Source organism: Gadus morhua, chromosome 15 (genome assembly GCF_902167405.1).
Source record: "Gadus morhua chromosome 15, gadMor3.0, whole genome shotgun sequence".
NCBI classification, from domain to species: Eukaryota; Metazoa; Chordata; class Actinopteri; order Gadiformes; family Gadidae; genus Gadus; species Gadus morhua.
The window spans coordinates 15,406,590-15,426,924 of record NC_044062.1 but is presented as its reverse complement, the minus strand read 5'-3'; the positions used below and the strand labels follow the sequence as shown (position 1 = coordinate 15,426,924).

General features: G+C 47.0%; 1 protein-coding gene across 1 annotated transcript in view; it reads left to right on the top strand.

Moving 5' to 3' along the window:
• Nucleotides 1-20,335, top strand: part of adgra1b (adhesion G protein-coupled receptor A1b) — a 132,327-nt gene that overhangs the window by 77,359 nt on the left and 34,633 nt on the right. The window contains 2 exon segments of the mRNA XM_030379055.1: nt 11,035-11,242; nt 11,995-12,203. Coding sequence (XP_030234915.1) covers nt 11,035-11,242; nt 11,995-12,203 — 417 coding nt within the window.

The window sequence follows — 20,335 nt, the reverse complement described above, 5'->3', positions numbered from 1 at the left end:
TTCACAGCCCTGGGACTCTGGCACCAGGGCTTCAGTGTGTGGACGTCATTCAGAAGACATCCATGGTCCATATATTCAGCGTCACCCGAGACTGTCTCTCAAGAATAAAGAAAACACCAGCTTCTGCGTTTCTAAGCTATAGAGGTGCGCTAAATCACGGTTTGTGCAGTCCAGCCAGGAACAAGTGGGAAATCAATCAACAACAAAGCCAATCGCTGTCTCCTTCTCCGCTCGCTATCCTACCGGCTCTTTCTTACAAACCTGCAAAGCTAGGATCAAGAAGGATTGTGGCTCATCCCGCTTTTCAATTGATGTTAAAAGGTGGCAATTAAGGCCAGGTTAGCAGGGTGGGTTCTGTGGTCCTGTTGCGCTCTGTGTGAGTAAATCAACCGGCTGATTTATTCTCAGTACAGTGTGAGTAGGGTTTCCTTAAACACGGCGAGGAGAGCTTTTAGGTCCCAAAGTGTGGCCGTGTTTGCTGTAGAGGCTGCAGTGAATCCAATCAGGTTAGGTTTGGGTCCATGTAACCGCATCAGTGTGAACAGCAAATAGCACACGGAATCTAATCTTGTCAAATTGGATTCGTGCCACTTTCATATGTGTGTCTCATATCCAATCTTCTGGCATGCGAAAGATGAGATCTGTGGCAAAAACAAATCTGAATCGAGCAATAAGACCCGGGATGTGAACATATCCACACTCTATGTTTCGCAGGCCGTTCCATTGCACAATTTGGGCTTCGCTCGGAGCTCGAGTGGAACCCTACGAGTTCCCCGGATGAATCTGTTCCAACACAATAACTCATGTTAATGGTCACATTACCTAAGAAGCCCCCAATGATGAGGTCATTTAACTGACAACAAGTAATAAAATGGATTCAATCTGTTTGGCGACAGCTCAATCGATCCAAAGGATGATGTCATTGCCATGAGATTGGATGTGGTTAGGTAAACATAGATCACTAACTGACAAGCCCACCTTGCAAGGCTCACCTGTTACCCCGTTTATTTACTTTATTACTTTAAAACTTAACTTATTTGTTTTATGTGATATGTTTCTGAATGTAATGTTCTGTTTTTATGTCTCAGGTGAGACCAATAGCGACATATAGGCCAAGGCTGGACAAAATAATTGTAATCTATTATTTTGTATGCTATCCTATTCTATTCTATTCTATTCTATAATTCCTCCAATTTCCTCGACTGCCTCTGTTTATATAGGTCAGAGTTGCGGGGAGCCATGTCAAGGTATAAAGTCTTTCAAGTCTGCCAGTAATACTAATCTTCATATGGCTGATGGAAAAGTTGAACGTATGCCAAGCATTTACATTCATAAATAACACATTTTCACTGGGAAATATTGATTCAAAGCCATAGTTTCTCTTCACAGTCCTTGAATTTCATAGTCAAAACGACGATCACGCTTCATTTAGCTCACAGAGGTAATATTTGGTCTACGGTAGATTACTTTTGGAACGGAGCGGGGGCTTTCTGCAAGCGCTTTCCCTCTCTCTGGTGCCACACTCTGCTCCTTCCCTCCCCCAGGAGGCGCGGGGGAGCCCTCGGTGAGAGTGTGGCGGATTAGAATCGAGTAGCGTTCTCTGTGAGCATTACATTGGTCTGGATGAGCTGGTGCACATCTGTATCCCATCTGTATACCTTCATAGCATCACCCTTTCCATGCTCAATGGCAAAGATGATAAACTCCCGGCACCACGCCTGTGTGCCCCTGTTCTTTCGCTTTCAGCCTGAGGTCTGCGTTCGTAAGACCAAGATGGCGTCTTCCCCCCCTCAGGACAATTGTGAGGGAGTGTAAGGGCCTATTGGTCGTGGTTCCGCTGGTTACCCTGTGGTGGGCTTCTTCTGAAGGGACAGGCCATTGATCCAGTGGTAGTGGTAGAGGGGGGTGAGGGAGCAATAGGGGGAGGGGCGGAGAGGGGGGGGGGAGGAAGCAGCCGCAGTAGCAGGGTGGACTATGGTAATGGCCCAACCATCGATTAAAGGGATGTGCGTTTAGGCCCCGGAGAGATGCTGTAAATCCTGCCCTGGCTGACCTATAGGCTAGTCCTTGATCTTCACAGTTTCTAGATCTCTCTCACGCACGCATGCATGCATACGTGCATGGAGGCAAGCAGGCACACGCGCATACACAGACACACATGCACACACTCGCACTCACGCACACATATTTACACACACACACAAAAATCGCAATGGTTGACAACATTCACTTTGTTCTGAACTGAATGGGATATAAAGTGATGACTCTAGCAATGTCCCTGTTAAAAGATAAAAGTAAATGAAAAAGAAAATTGGATATACGCTGTATGTGCCATCCATTAGTGCTATATTGTACTTAAACCACCGATTCCTGGTGCTGGCTAAATGTGGCTTTATACCCTGGCAGTGAGAAGGTTTTTCTTTCTGAGTGCCTTGCTTTAACACTTTGAGAAAAAGCGATTTTGACTGCCCATGCCATCCCGATACAAATGTCACTACCTTTGCAACAGTCAAAAGCCAAATCACCAGCCAATACCATACCGTAGCTCCCGTATGTTCACCACCATTCGGCCAGGTTCCTGGGAAAAATGAAGGGTGACAGGAGAATATAACATCTGTCCCTGTCTCATGCTCTAACAGCAGTCTTCTCCTCCAGAACCTTTTGCATAGCTTAACTTTGGGATTGTTTTGTCTACAGCTGAACAATTGATTTTTCAATTGTCTTTTTATTAGAAATGTATGAAATATGAATATGAATATAATTGTGTCATTAGTCATCGTATGATTATTTTTATTCTTATTTATTGTGTTATTATTGTTGTTGTGGTTGTTGCCAGAAGTAAAATTAAATTAGTTTTTTATCTGCCGCCCATGCACAAAAGAAGGCTGTTCATGGTCCAATGTTCACGGTTTATGTGTATATTTTGTAAAACACCGTTAATACACTCCCTAATTGAAAAGTCTCTATACAAATAAACACACACACACACACACACACACACACACACACACACACACACACACACACACACACACACACACACACACACACACACACACACACACACACACACACACACCAAAACAAAGCTTTACAACATCACTTTGCTCTGATTGGAATGGGATATATACTATGACTCTAGCAATAAAAACAAACAGATTTTGTAATGAACGTTCTGCTGGGCAGTTTGTTTCACCGCTCTTCATTCTGTAATCCAACTGATGTGATGAAGATGACCGTTACAGCCATTACCGTTTGGTTTCGTGTAGCCCCAGGATTAGTGGCTACGGATTAATATGCTAACAATGTGCCATAAATACACAGCACTTGGCCCTGCTATTATTATGTCTCCCTTCCCCTCACCCTGGTACCCAGATCTCCTCCTTCCCCCATGTCCTCCGCTTCTCTCAAAGGGTTCAAACGCAAGACAGAACGACCATTAGCAGAAAATTGTTTGCCAGATTTAGACCATACAAATGGTAGCTTAAAGGTGACATATTATACCAGCAGGTGTAAGTGTGATTAGCCGGTACAAGCCTTTTTGAAAATCTGCTTTTTCAAACGTTGCTCATCTATCAATCATACATCTAGGTGGACACGCCCACTTGTGATGTCAGAAGAGGCAAAGTTGAAAACGGCTTGTAACGGCTAATCACACCTAGTGGTATAATGTGTCACCTTTTAAAGAAAACAAAATGGCCAGCTCTTCGCGCCGGTGAAATTTAGACTTGATTCCTCATTAATCGATGAAAGCTTTTTGTTAAAAGAAAATAATTGCTTAGATTAAACAAACCGTGCCATCGTACCATGTAAATGACACACACACAAGCAGCAACAGGTTAATTAAGACAAAACCTGGATTGATACAAGGGCTCCGCACATTAACATGAATATTATATTAGGTATAAGTAATTTGCTCGGTGCAGCGAACACCATGGGGAAAAACGTAGGGTAATCGTGAACACACTGTTATCGCGTGCTGCCTTCACTACTGTGTCTCAGCTTTTACACTCCCGGCTGTAGAACTGATTTACCTTTGCAAGTTCCTCACTAGAGCTGATAGCTGACGGTGCTGGCTGACAGGTTCCTGTGTGTGTGTGTGTGTGTGTGTGTGTATGTGTGTGTGTGTGTGTGTGTGTGTGTGTGTGTGTGTGTGTGTGTGTGTATGTGTGTGTGTGTGTGTGTGCATGCGCATTGCTGTTGGTGTGCACGTGCCTGGGTTTGTTCACCGCCATGAGGCCTGGCTGGAACCAGTTGACTTGTGGCTCCATCAAACACAGTGATGGCACTGCAGACGTGAGGCTGAGTTGATTAGAATTTTGTGTGTGTGTGTGTGTGTGTGTGTGTGTGTGTGTGTGTGTGTGTGTGTGTGTGTGTGTGTGTGTGTGTGTGTGTGTGTGTGTGTGTGTGTGTGTGTGTGCATGCATGTCAGCGTGTGCATGTGTAAGATTCATCTGCAAAGCTCTGTTTCTTTCTCTTTTCCTCCCTCTGCTCTTAGACATATCTTTGCCATGCAGAGGGCAACCTCTGTCACACTGCTCATCCATCCTAGTTTGAATAAGTTTGTGTGTGTGTGTGTGTGTGTGTGTGTGTGTGTGTGTGTGTGTGTGTGTGTGTGTGTGTGTGTGTGTGTGTGTGTGTGTGTGTGTGTGTGTGTGTGTGTGTGTGTTTCGGATAAAACCATAAAAAAAGATGACACTCCAGCATTAATATGCAAATATCCCCAGACCTCCACTGTAAGCAGCGGTATCTTGTTTTCAATGAAATATCATATTTACTCAGTGCTTGACACATGAATATTAAATCAGGTTCACTGTAAAGCAAAAAAAACAGATATTAACTCTGACAGTTTGATGGTTTAATTTTTGTGTTGGTTTTGCGGCAGGCGGCTTCCAAAAACATCCTGGAACACATTGGTTCAGCCGGGGAGCCACCTGGTGAATAACCTACACCTCGGTTCACACAGCTCATGCATATTCATGTTTTCAGTTTCCATGTAATGGTCCCGAATAAGGAGACCCCCACCCACCCCAACCCACCCACCATCATCCCCTCTCCTCTCCCGGTGGGGCCAAGAGGAAATTGTTAAGTCACGCAGTTTCGTGTGCCGCGGTTACCATGGCGACACTTGAACAAAAAAAAAAAAGAGAGAAAGAATTGAACGCTGGCTATACCTCCTGGCCACTGAATCGTGAACAGGGAACAGAGAGGTTCGCTCTGAGGAGCATGGGGTCTCACTGGTTATTACCACCTGATGATGACCTCAATGCATCATGCAGAGGGCTGCTGGCCACCATGTACACACGTGGACACGTCTGTCTTTGTGTGACAGGCATGGCTGGGTTCATGTATTTACCATTAAGTACCTCGTTGCCGTGGAGATGGTTCATCGGCCCCTATTATTTGGAGGGGTTTTGTAGGATTTGATCCTTTGTGAGCCCTTAACGGTGATGCATTATAGACGCTACATGCAACTGGAATTGCCACCCGTTAGGATGGCACAAATGACTGCAATTTTGGGCGAGCAGGCTCCCATCCCACGCAATAAAGACATGTGTGGTAAACACGGCACACAGGGAACATCAAATGGACACTGGGAGGTAATTGAATGATTCAATATATGCCGTGCACAGCAGTTCACATTAATCTCCAACTCAGGCATGCATCTGAAAGAACATTCTGCAAAAGCGCCCCTGTGCGGCCTTCAGGGTTTCACTCCTCTTTTTTAAATTAAGATCCACTTTAATCATGATGTTGAACTGGAACGCAGCACACCTTATGATGCGCTTACAGGGACTCACAGCTAGCTCTGATCAGATGAACCAGTGATGTTTCATGGCGCGTCACTGATGTTGCGTCACCGTCGCATGCAGCTTTGAATCGGTAAAGGTTCAGTTCATGAACAAACTAATCATGTGCTTCATCCATGCATTCTTGTTCCTGTTTCAAACGAGGGAAACTGAGGGTGGAATAAATGATTCATGGGTGTTTGGTTTACCACGGTGGTCTGTTGTGTAGCTGTGTTTCCCTCCACGAAGCTGTCCAAACTGAGAAGACCCCACATCCCCCCAGTTAGCCCCCTTGAGGGCCCCCAGGCCACTGGCCACCCCTAGCTTACATTCTCACCGCGATAGCCAACTGTTATGCTGCAACAAAATGACCTCCCCGTTAATCCTGCCCAACAGCCCTGGAGCGAGAGAGAGGGAAAGAGAGAAGGGAGAGAGACAGAGAGAGATGTGACAGGGATAGGAAAACAAGATCTGGGCACATTCCAAAAAAAGGGCAATTCATGGGTGAAATGCTCACTCAACCATAACAAAAAGTCTCTTATTTATTCACTGTTGGAACCTCAGCTGCCTGACATCACATGAAGAAAATCCCCCCACCCACGGCCGCAAGGAATCACATAATTTCCACAACTTAACGCCAACACAAAATATCTTTGCCCGTATATTCCAAGCACTTAGAAACCCATCAAAAGGACACAGTGAAATGTGCATAACTGACAAATAAATATATAAGCAGATATAAGAGAGCTGCATCGCTCTAGCTTCCCCTCAGGAAGCCGATCCCTTACCTGCCTTTAAGGTGAATATGAATGTCGTGGGGCGTAGCAGCAACCACACTCTTATTCTGCAAGCTCATTCATATCTGGAACCCAGAGGAGTAGCCGCATTTTGATTGGTTGACAAGCTAATCCATATCTGGAACCCAGAGGAGTAGCCGCATTGTGATTGGTTGACAAGCTCATTCATATCTGGAACCCGGAGGAGCAGCTGATTCAGATTGGTTGACGTGCTTATCCGAATGTTGGACAGAGTGCAACTATTATTTCTTCTGCCAACGTGAAAGCGCTGCATTCATGTTTTGTGTGGCCAAAATTGTACCAAAAGACAAACACTCAAGGATATACACTCCAACGTGAATAATCTTGACTACAGAATGAGCTGACCCCAAGTTCTAATCTTATCTTGACGCTTTGAACTGAGATCGGAATGTCGATGTTGACAATGAATTGGGGAAAAACTTTCAGGATTTGAATTTGTTTTTCTGGCGACGAAAGAGCCTATAATGTTCATTCTATTTTTGAAGATTTTAATGCAATAACTATGAAATAATGAATGGAAACATCGCTTTTGGATTCACAATATGAAGGGACATTTTTGATTGAGTATGTTTTTTAATATTTACATTAATAGTTAAACAACTCATTTTCCCAATGATTCTAAGAAATAAATATGTTAAAAATAATACTATGAACTTTATACATGCATGCTCTGTCATTGTTAATATTGGTCTCTGTTGTCCACATGCTGTGTAATTATGTGATCATCTTATCATCATTCTAAGAGACTGAGGAAAAAGTCTATTAGCAACAAATATTGTACGCAAACCCACAGATAATTGGAAGAACCTCACTTGAAAATGCTGAAAGCCCATATTTAAAACAGAGCCAATATCAGATGTTTTCTCTTCTCATACTTGCCTCTTTTGGGGCTTTGAATCAATAACACTGCAGCCAACATCTTCAAGCATTGCCAACTCACATATTTGTGTTCATTCATTTTTATTGACTGCAGCTTTGATTAAACCAATTACTTTTGGATGTATTCTTGGGTTAATGTTTTGCAACGATTCTCAAATTCCCATCTTCCTTAATATTCATGTGTACCAATCAAAATCTCTTGTTACCACCACCATCCCCACAGCCTCCTTTAGACACAGACACACACCCACATGCACACACACCACACAACACACAACACACAAGCACACACCACCATGTCTCCACAGTGTCTGAGCTGCTGTTCGAGCTGGCAGAGGGGAAGTGTTTCTGACGGTGAAGTCTGAGCCATGTTTAACTGACTGGTGTACTTTACGACCCTCTTAAATCTGTTCTAATGGCCCCCAACATACACCCATACACCCCCCCGCCCCCTCCATCCCCTGCCTCACCCTCCACACCAACACGCCGTGCATAGTAAAATGGAAAGCCTGTTGGCATGGCAACCGCGTGTGTTTAATTTCTCCCTGTACGTCATGGAAACACTTGAGAGTGGATAGGTTCTTTAAGCCTCAACCCAGGCAATCGCTTTTGGGCAAAATCAGTTCGTTTTTTTAAGGCTTACATATTCAAATTCAACATATTCAAATGCAAGCAGCTTTTACAAAGGCCTATTTACTGGCTCTTGTTTAATTTGGGGGAAAAAGGCATTATTCACTGCTTTCATGTACAATCCCACTAACAGAAACGAAATGCACTTACAGGTTTGACATTTTGACAATCAATCCTTAATTGATAGGCGGGGAAGCAGTGTTTTAACGCGGAGGTACAGAGTGAAGGCCCTCATGATGTCATTGTACGGCTGGGCACTTCTCACACCCACCAGCAAATCTGAATGGATTGAACCCATGATCTTGACTGGCGTGTGGACACACACACACACACACACCACACACACACACACACACACACACACACACACACACACCACACACACACACACCACACACACACACACACACAAAAAAGATTACTCTGGCTTCCAATTCCATCACCTTTGGGGGTCGAGAACTAAAGTTGGTGCTGTCGAATTCCCCCCCCTCCCCCAGAGGTCTTCCATCGTCAGGCGACTGCACATTTCTGCACTTCGGTGAGGATCAGGCAAGGGGAGAGAGGGGAGGATGCAGTGGGAGGGGGTTGGTGGGTGATGGGTGGTATGGGTGTCTCGTGGAGGGGGGGGGGGGGGGATGGAGAGGGAGGGACTGCAGGATGTGTGCGGTAAGCGACCGAGATAGGTGACTGCTGACATTCAGCTGGGTGCCCTCTGCAAGGAAAACAACGATGAGTGCTGGGGAAAAACAAGGGAGGGCTGCTTATGAAGGTGAGAGAGAGAGAGAGAGTTTGATTATGGTTGCCAAGGGGATAGCATACCTCATCCCCTGAGGGGCAGGGCCTTTGGGCGGGGATGGGGTGTCAAACGGCTGTGTCACAACCAGCTAAATCAGCTGGTTTCAGGTCCCTTGTGCTACTGATGCAGTGTTTATGGGAGATTTCGTTCTTTTTCTTTAACGCGGGTGGATGTGGGGGATTGTAGATAGTTCCTCACTCAGGGGACCCCGACCCCGAGCGGCGGTGTTGGGGTAGCGTGTGTTTTCGGGGGTGCCTGTCCCTTTGATGAGATAGGGATGAAAGGGGGATGGAAGATGGAGAAGGCGATTGCGAGACATGGCTGTGAGTTGTGTTGTGGCGAGGTCGACCGGACACGAGCCTTCACAATGAGAAGAGATCGAATAAGATCAAAACCGCTCTTCAGAAGTGTGGAGGCACTTCTGTGGCGCTCATGCATCAAGCACCGTATCAAGGCAGCAATCTTCTCAACCTCTCTCCCCCCCCCCCCCGCTGCCCCATCTCGGAGTGGCTTCTGAATGAGAGCCTACATGGGAAAAATAAACTGAGCGACATAAATCTTAACGCGGCTTTGGTTTCTCTTTCTTTTTCCCTCCTGCCACTTCACCTTGGATCCAGTTCACCTAGATACTGGCAATGTGTATTTGCACATGTGCTTATACACACACGTGCGTGTACGCACAGACACACAAAACGCACACATGCAGAGAAATGGCGGCAGAGTGAAAATCAATTGCTCTCCAAGTTTGAGTCGATGCAAAAAGCGACGGCTAACAAACCCCAGACAGTGAAGCCACCGGTGGCTCCATTACACAGCAGGCGGGGGCTGTGGTGGTCCGGAGAGACCCCAACCCCCCCCCGATTGTGTCCCTTTACACATGGGGGGATGGAACATCCAGATAGCCCCCTGCTCCTCTGGCTGGGTGCCGCCCCTTCCCAGGGTGAGGGGCGGGGACATGGCCCGGGTGACGCTATTCCGCTATGGTCGCATCATTCAGAGCAGAGAGAGAGAGAGCGAGAGAGGAGCACGCGTTCCACACGATTAACAAATTTGGCTGCTTCACTCTGCCAAGACGGGATTGTTCCGTTTTACGCCTCTAGAGACTGCACCCTAAACGATGTAAGGCCATGCTGTGGGCGTATACATTGCTATAAAGCCTACACACACACACAGACACACTTTCACGTGCACACACACACACACGCACGCACGTGCGCACAGATATTCGTGCACACATACACACACACACACTCACTCTCTCCTCTTCCGAGTTTAAAGTGCTGATTCTTTCACGGTGGAGGATGATGAGAGTGAAGCCAGAAAAACAAACAAGAAACTGACTGAGTTGACAAGGAGCGTGAATCATCAACATTATCTTTGATTGGTAAACGGCTGTGGGAGCTATCCCCAACGATGTAAGGGCACCTTTAAAGTTCCTCGCTCAGGATTGAAGAATCATGCAAAAAGTGTTGTACAGACAATATGTACCATGATTATATTTCAATATAAACACATGACATTATAGTTTAACAGGCAGCATTGACCTCTTGTGTGCTTGTTGGTCCTGAGTCTTAAGTTCAGGCCAGCTCAATGTGTTCAACACACACAGCCCTGGAACAATGCTTTCCTTCTGAAGCCCCTCTTCTCCATGAAGCCTCACACAGAAAATATACATGGGATATATATATATTATATATATATATATATATATTATATATTATATATATTATATATGCATGTATATATGTGGCTTGTAAATATATAGCATATCAATATATATATATATTTCGTGTAGAGTTTATAGATGGCAGAAGAAGATAAAGTCAGACCGGTTGTCTCTTTAAATCAAGCCGCGGTGTTGATGTGCCCTCGAGCTGAGATGGTAGGAACCATTTCCCCTTCTGCGGCAGGGCGCCTGACCAAGTAGGCGCAGAGAGCACTTTAAACCTACCGCGTGATGCTCGTTCCCTGACCACTTCAGGTCTCTCCGTTCAGTCTTAGGCGAGAAACGCCAAATCGAGAGTATTTCTCTAACAGAGCAACCTCGCCCCCTCCCCTCCCCTACACATCTGTGTCATTATTTAATTTTTATTCCCTTTTCTTTTTTTTGTTTCATCCGCAGAACTCAGTGGCAGTCGCCTCGATCCATGTACCGCTGGCTGCTCCGCCTGTCTCCTCCGCGGTGCAATCTGTTGATAACTCCACTTGCAAGCTGCAGTTTATTGTCTTTCGCAATGGGAAACTCTTCCCTTGCACGGGGAATTCGTCAAATCTTGCAGATGACGGGAAACGTAGGAGCGTTTCAACACCAGTTGCTTTCACCAAATTAGGTAAGGGGGGGAAATCCATTTTTATCATCATGTTGTGCGTGTGTGATGTCAACGCTGCACGAGCGGCTCAGACAACATGCTTGCTCTAGCGAATGGATATTACGTCAATCTGCTGTTGTGCTAAATGTGGACATCATTGATGCAACGCGGTTTTTTGTGCACTGTAATGCAACTTTGTTTTTAAACATTGTAGTTATTGATATGGACCCTTGATGTTGACTCGATATCGCCTGCCCATAGCTATGCTGTCGGGGAAATTTAAATTTACGCAGCCGATTGGAAGCAGACATACTCATTTTCTTTTGTATTGCGTGTTAATAAGCCGGAAAAAAACAACAGTATAGCGAAGTGTGGTGCCGGCGAGTTGACTGGAACAACGTGAGGCGGATATTATGTATGTGTTTGTGATCTGCATAAAGGCAAAACACGACATGTGCACTGTGCACGCGTGACTGTATCCATGTGGTCATGCACGCGTAATGTGTGTGGGTGTGTGTGTGTGTGTGTGTGTGTGTGTGTGTGTGTGTTGTGTGTGGTGTGTGTGTGTGTGTGTGTGTGTGTGTGTGTGTGTGTGTGTGTGTGTGTTTTACTAATGAGACGACTGTATGTCTAAGGCTCTGCGTCTCCCACTGATGTTTTTTTTAGCATATCAAACCCACGCACTTTCCCCCGCTGCACTTCCTTCACCTTATTTCCATGTGTTGCTCTCATTGACTTGTTTATTTATTGTTTGGTTTTATTTTGTTTTGCAGATGGGTGCATCCTCGGAACCGCCGTGCAATCCGTTACCATTAATCTCAGGCACTTCGCACTGGGTGTAGACCCCACTGCCGCCTACTGGGATTTCGACCTACTCGATGGGCACGGTGGTTGGCGGGCAGAGGGGTGCCACATAACTGGCTCCGCGGGCAACACGACCACCATTCATTGCACTCATCATAATAACTTTGCTGTGCTAATGGTGAGTAGACTCTATCGAGGGAAAAGAGAGAAAAAAACATCCTTCTCCGACCCTCCCCACACGCGCACGCACGCACGCACACACACACACACACACACACACACACACACACACACACACCACACACACACACACACACACACGCACACACTAACACAAATACACACGCACACTTTGTGAGATATCTAAACTCCCCCCACCCCAACGTCCCAAACCTCTTAGCTGTTTTATCTTGCTTGGTGCTATAATGGATCAAATGCATCCCTTTTCCCACAAAGGAACAGACGTGGGTCACGTGCTGCTCCGAGAAGAAGAAGAAGAAGCACTTATTGCTGGGTCTTTTTTTTTTTTTTTTTTTGGTTGCCTGATTATCCTCTGGTTGGAGAGGGGAAGGATTTATTTTTTTGGTGATCACCCCCTCGCGTTTGGTGGGATTCTCTCTTTGGATGTGGAATATATACGCCATACGATCCTTTCCCTCCCCGTGCGTGTCGGACCGGAGAAGTTGCGTGGTGTGTAGTCTGCCGCCTCTTCCCTGAGCGGCGGCTGAGATCGAAGCGATGCTCGATAGAAAGTAGCGCTTGTCAGTAGCGATTCGCCCGCGAGCGCCAGTGGTGCGCTAATTGGTCCAATCCTCGTCGACTATCCCAAAAAAAACAACCTTCGATCGTCGACCATAGTAGCGTCGTGAATCTATTCCGGCTCTTTTTTTTTTGTAAAGTTGGCTTCGGCGTTTTCTTGCAACGTTTTTTTTCCGGCAAATGCCTTCTCCTCGACGACGTGCCCTGTTGAAATTGATTTAATGAGGATAATACTAAAGGCGCAATGGCATTACACCGCTCAGTCGTTCCGTACAGCCGCCGCGCTTAGTACGCTTTTGGATGAACAGAAATCCTCCGGATGTTTACCGAAGAGTGGGATTCGTTAGACTGGGAGGTCAGTTATCCGTGTGAGCATGCGAGTGTTGTTCTGGAAATGCCACCGCTGTGATTCCACTTGCCATTTACCTGCATTTTCTTGTTGTATTGAGCTGATTTGCCATGCTGTTGTCGTTCTCGTATGAAATGAACGAGACTCGGCTCGAAAAGCCGCATAGAAGAGACCGGTATACAGGGGGGGGGGGGGGGGAAGAAACCGGCATAGATTTCCCCCCACAAAGTGGGCTGTGTGTTCGGAATACTAAGAGGTTATCAGGTGGAGAAGCTTATGTGTAACATGGTGCCATTGTGCAGCAGCAAGGCTGTAGCGCTGTGTGTGTGTGTGTGTGTGTGTGTGTGTGTGTGTGTGTGTGTTGTGTGTGTGTGTGTGTGTGTGTGTGTGTGTGTGTGTGTGCGTGCGTGCGTGTGTAGCCCTGTTTAGTAGCCAGGCTGGTGCTGGGGAGACGCGCTCAACGGCACACCGTCACTTGGCACCTTGTGGCTGTCAGCGCGAGACTCAAAGCGAGATCGGCAATTTTGTAAATGGACGTGGCAACAGATTAATGATTTGAACTTCAGGGCACGTTCGTGCTGGGGGAGGGGTGTTGGGAGAGAGGGTGATTGAAAATAGGGAGTAGGTGCCGCCTCGAAAATGTCTACTACACACAATGCCTCGAAGACATTTTTTAGGGGTCTCTTATTTTTAATGCAGTCACCACACCCGCCTGGTCTCTGCAGTGCGCGGGAAAAATAGGACCCCTATTTACGGATTCGTGACATCATTCCCCCGTCGACGCTATCCACGGTTGAACAGTCCGTTATTGGAGTCCGTTACTTCAAGGTTGTTACTGGATGACCTGTTGCATAACATTACCTAAAGCTGTGATGTCTGCATGTGTGACTGTGGAACTGGACGACTGAAAATTGTTTTTGACGACAGTTAAAGGGATATGTGTTTCTGCCTTTGACAGTGGTCTGAATGTGAAATAATATAAAGGCAACTTCCAAACTCTGAATTGTCGAAAACTGATGATAGAGGGTGAACATGGTAACAAAGAATATAACTTCTTCTTCCATGTCATGTAAGGATCAATCTAACTGATTCTTGCCTTTGGAATCAGACGTAATGTTATTATAAACAAGACCTCATTATTTAAGAATCCATGCTGTGCTGCTTCCATACAAGCACAATTCACCATAACACAAGCACAAGATCTGCGCAAGCATTAACATATAAATGAATCAAGACAAGAATGCAAAGCAATAGACAGGAAAGCCCACAGGCACGATACAGGCTTTGGCAAACCATTAATGCGTTTGCACATGTGTGTGTGGGTGCATGTGCACGTGTGTGTGTGTGTGTGTGTGTGTGTGTGTGTGTGTGTGTGTGTGTGTGTGTGTGTGTGTGTGTGTGTGTGTGTGTGTGTGTGTTTCTATGTGTATGTTTGTCTGTGCGCAACTGAGTGGGGATGATTAGCAAATAGTGTCACAAGCCAATGCCACTGTCCCAGAGGGCTGGAATCCAGCTGTAGGAGTTTGGATTTAAAAAATATTTTAACGAGCAATTTTCTCGTCATCTTCTTTTTTGAGTCGGTGGCATGAGACAGTGAAACGGAGCCTGGATCTGTGGACTGAATCCCAAATCACTGGCACCACACCACGGGTTAACTGAACTGCACTGAGAGGAGGATTATGCTGCTTTCATTTTGAGAGGGGGAGAGGTGGCCTGGACATTTCATGAATACCGCCGGCTATCTGCAGTGAGTTTTCTGCTGAAGGTGAAAGTGACAGTGGGGCTCTCCGCCACCGCTGCGACACAGGCAGGTTTAAAGCGCGCTGACGTTTGAGGTGGGGAGGATACAGGGTCACAACGTCAGCTACTTTTAGCACCTTGGACAGTTCCCGCTCTCTCTTTTTGCCCTTCTCTCTCTAGCCCCTTCTCAAGCTCTTCATCGGTCAGCCCTCAGCTTCCTCTCACACGACCCCCCTACTCCCACCCATGCAAATGTCTCTGTATGTTTGTTTGTGTGTGTGCCTAACTGTCATGTGCCCCCTCCCCCTTCCCCCCTTCCTGTCCCCATGGCAGCCTAATGGCTGGTCCGCAAGGTGGTAATGAATGACTGTTGAAGCAGACATCTCTGCACTTGATTGTTGGACTGCTCGAGACGATTCCTCATGCATGAGCAGACCTTTACAGAGACAGAGGAAGAGAGAGAAAGGGAGAGGGAGGAGAGGCTGAGGGATGAACAAGTAACCCGTTTTTTTCCCATCTCTGCCCAATTATAACAAAGGCCATCCGAGTGCATATACTGTAAATTCCTTAACAAATATGCTGTATAGGGAGAGAGCAGCTTTCTTAGCTTAAGGGTGTGCGTGAGTGTTTGTGTTTGTGTGAGTATTCTGCATCACACATTGTGCTGTGGCTTGACTTTGATTAAACACTGCTTAAAGCAGAGGACCATATTCAGCATCGTCACTGTGTCTCTGCTCTTTCAAGGCTCCAACTGTTGTGCTCAAATCTTCCTCAGACCTCTGTGAACTTTCAAGCGGAAGCCAGGCGGGCTAAGCGAGATTACATCTCGGTGGAGATATGCATGATGTACTCCCTGGGTTTTAAAGGAATTATTTTCCGTAACAAGTGAGATAGGAATCGTCAATGTTCAAGGGTGGTTGGAGACGGAATGTTGCACATAGCGCTGTTAGCAGGAGGAGAGAGGAGAGGTCAGGTTCGCAGCGGTAGGTCGGCGTGGCGGTAGGTTTAGGCCTACTGTCTGAATTAAGCTGGCCCTTTCCATCTTTGAAAAGAGAGCTCATAAGATAAACTATTGTTTCTTTATAGATGGGCATAATGAAAATGATGGCTCTAATATTTTGTTGTGAACTTGTAATCCACAGTTGGCTTGAGGTGTCCGGACGTGTGCTTAAGAAAAGGCATTAACTGAAACAGTGAATGATCTGTGTTGGGAAGGTGAAAAGGTGGGCGAAAAATGCTAGTCTGGTCCGAAAACCTTTGACGCACGAAAACGGTGTTTTACGCCATATATTTCAGAGTAGTTTTGCCTCTTAGATGACTGATAACACTCTCTTACTGTGGGAGCATGTTTTCGTAGTTCGACCCGACAAATACACTCGTACAAACTCACAATCGATAGCTAGAAACAACAGCTCTATAATTTTCGCCCGTCCGATACTTCTATTAATGTCCGTCATCGCTTCTCCTTCCCGGGCAGCCTGTCCTCACGTCCGACCCCCACGCAGCTGAGCACGCTCATACATGACTTGGTATGCAGCCCCTAGGAGCTGACTCTGGGCATTAACTCTTAACATCGCACTGCTACAGATTGGGTGATCTGCACTAGAGCTTCGTAGCCTCCATATAAACACTCAGCGGCTAAAGTATAATGGCTGCCCGAGCGCGGGGAGTAGATTGGCTCCGGGCTACGCTTCAAGCGGCCAACAACGGATGAAGCGTCTTTAGTTCTGACATACAGCGCTGCTTGGCTCTCAATGGGTCGCAGTGGCACCACTTTGAACACTACTTCGACCCCACCCGTCCATTTCCTTTGGTACATCATCCCTTCCAGCCCCTCACACACAAAGCACATTAGGGGTGAGGCATGGAGGCATCTTTGAGGGGGTTTATCCGAGATGAGCTCTCTGTTGATCGTTACTTTGCGATTCTTTCTTCTTTTATTTCGGAGTTCGGCCATTTTATTCTCTTTCACTGGTAATTTGCAGAAAACTTGTTGTTGGTGGAAAATAACTGCGAGTCGACTACCCGTCTCATTTGCAATGAATATATATGAACGCATTTACTGAGACTTGCCGCTAGATATTGTTTATATTTCCGAAGAAGGCGTTCTCTCTAAGTTATGTTTTCTCCTCATTAGCGGGGTGCGCTTTTGGCTGAGCTCCTAGCTAACATCATCACGGCACACTGCTACTGCTTATATTTTGCCCATGAGCAAAAGCAGGTTCCTTGTGTTTTTTTGTTTTTAGGTGTTTTGCATTGGTTCCACCCGGGGCCCCGTTCTGATTTCTTCTGCTTCTGAGACTTCATACTGTGCACTTTAGAAGACTCTTTTTTTGTTCTATACAGCAACAATAATATCGTTGTTGTTAGGGGGGAGAGGTTAAGGAGTAGGGCTGTGTCCTGGTTTAGCAGATTGGCGTATGTGTGTGTGTGTGTATGTTTGCGTGTGTGCATGTGTGTTAGTAAAAAAAGAATCTATCTACTGCCTCCACTATCCAAGCTATTCCCTTTGTCGTTCCCTTCCCTCATACTTCCCCCTCTCTGGCATGGGGTTTGCTGACGGCTGTTGGAAGCATTCGACTCGGTCTTGAGTTGGGAGAGGGGTAGGATCATTCAGTATGTCAGCCTCCCCCCACCCCCCCTGATACCACATCGCTGGCGGCCAATAAGTCGACATGCATTGCAGATCGTATTCTTCCTGACTAATGAGTTCAGAGCGCGCAGCCCACCATTTATCTCAGCTATCAACAGTCTTGCGCTTGCTTGGCTGGAATTAGCCAATACGCACCGCCGGCACCCCCACCACCCCCGCCCCCCCCGCCCTAATTTCTTCTTCCCCTCTATTCTGTGGATGTGGGTCCGCGACATCCATTTTATTTCCATAGTGTTGCAATCTCTTTTTTGAGCTTAGTTATAAACTACATTATGTTAACAAATGGTCTTTCAAATGCTGGATCCTCCTCGCAGGTCAGAGTATGACAGATTAGAATATGGTGCTGCTTGCAGCAGAATAATGTTGTGCTACTGTGTGTGTGTGTGTGTGTGTGTGTGTGTGTGTGTGTGTGTTGTGTGTGTGTGTGTGTGTGTGTGTGTGTGTGTGTGTGTGTGTGTGTGTGTGCGTGAGTACGTGTGTGTGTGTGTTTGGCTGGTGTGGGTGGTTATGTCTGTGTGTCTGTCTGTGTGTGTTTTTTGGTGCGTGTGTGTGTCTGGAGGGTTTGTGCTTTTTTGTGTGACTGCATGTGGCGGCTTGCGTGTGTGTCTGCATGTGTGTGTGTGTTTGTCCGTGGGGATCACTCAGTGGAACGTTCCAACGAAGGAGAGTTAATGGGCTATTCAACGGGTGCACCGTTTGGATGTTGTTTACAGCCCCTGATTAATTGGATGGCCAAACATCAGCGGCGTCTTTATGGGCCAAACACTGCGCGGGTTCCTGATGTGAAACACGTCCGCCCTGACAGTCGCTGTGTCGTTATGACAACGATACCATCGCAGGTGGTGTGATTTGATGATGCGGTCGATACCGAGTCGTTGTTGTCAACGGGTGAGCTACGGTGAAAGTTACAAACGTGAAAAACCTAAACAAGAAAACGACACTCGAGTATGGGTCTGGGGCAGCTGTAGCTCGTGGCACAAATGGAGGCAGACACACCAGTGCACACAGGCGGGCCACATCTAGAGATGACAAGTGGGGTCACAGTAGATTAAAAAGAATAAGCTACCCCGCTGTGCAGCATGTGACCAGAAGCCAACTGACACACTTGATTTATGTCCCAGTCCGGCTGCCGACACCAGATACTAGCACCACCGACTGGCCATCCACACAAACACTCACACGCACACACAGACACACACAAACACACTCTCTCTAGAGTAGAGGCTGCTGAAAGATGCACATACAAGAGACTGACCAGTCCGATGTGAATCTGCTCATCGCTTCAGCCCACCCTGCCTCCTACCCCCGACTCTCCTTCCCTCTCTGCTATCCATGTCATCTGGCCCAACCCCCTTCATCTCTCTTGCTCTCCTTCTAATCTTTCCCTCCTCCAGCCTCTCACCCTCACCTCTTCCTCTCTCACTCCACTCAGTTTCCATCCAACCTGGGGTCTCTCTCTCTCTCTCTCTCTCTCTCTCTCTCGCTCTCGCTCTCGCTCTCTCTCCCTCTCCCTCTCCCTCTCCCCCTCCCTCCCTGCCTCCCTCCCCCCCTCTCTTTCCTATGCTCCACCGCCCTCTTTTTCTTTCCGTTTCGCTGCGTCAACAGTAGCTCGCTAGTGGACAGGGCAGCTCTGTCGCCGACCCTTGTGAGTGAGAGATTGGAACGAGGCCTGTAAGCAACAACAACACACCCAACTACAACAACAGCAACGTCTCCTCTCACCCCGTCTCCACCACCCTACCCCCCACACCCATACACGCTCTCATCCTCTTAGGATTGGGTTTCAATGGAGGTGCGGCTCCTTTGGTCCAGATGGAGGTGGATCACCCGGGTGATGCTCTGTAAGGACCGAACTAAAATGGTTGATAAGGGAGCCAGACCGCTCCTCCTCCTCCCCCTCCCCCTCCTGACGATCCCGCTCTGCCTCCCTGCCTAATTGCCTCTGACCAAGTGACAAGCTGCAGATTGTAAACACAGCGACCTTTGACACCCCATCCTTTGAGCCACCTCATGCTTTTCTTTTTTTTTTTCTTTCGTCAACGGGATTTCTTCCCCGCCCTGGTGAAGCAGGCGGTGTCGTGGTGTGGCCTCCGGACCCCTCTGAGTGCCCCCCTGACCCCCCACCGGGGCCCGACTCGCTTCATGTGCTCCTACTTAACCAGGATCTATTGAATCCACTGGGCGCTCCCGAGGAGAATGGGAGATGGACAGCCCAGTATGGATGCTATTGGTTTTAACAAGGGGAGGGGGCTGGTCTCGGAGGCCAGGCGGTCAGGCATAAGGAGCTGGTGTTCCATCCACACACCATGTTAATGTGGAGGGCCTTCACGTTTGCTTCGCTTTAGCTTTTCTGTACCATTGTTATTGGGTGCGTACAAATTGGGAGCTCAATTGTTACATTATAGCGCGACTGAAATGCGAAGATGAGTGTAACAGTTGAAAAATACACAGCATTGAAAAGAGTATGTATGTGTAAGGTATTGGCCTTTCTATTCAATGCATTCATTCATTGACGTTTAGCATTTTACTGGCGGTCAGAAGATTAGCGCAATGTACAGATTAGGACAGTGCAATTATCCATGTTATGCCCTATCTAATACAGACAGACACACGCACGCATACACACATGCACGCACTCTCAAACACAAACTAACACACTCCACACACACATCAAGGTTTACGTGTCCCCTGTGTTTTTAAACCCACAATGAGAGCAAGTGCTTCTTCTTTAAGCATTGCTTGTGTGTGCACCATAATGTAAAGGGGTGTGTGTGTATGTGTGTGCGCGTGTTTGTAGGCGCGTGTGTTG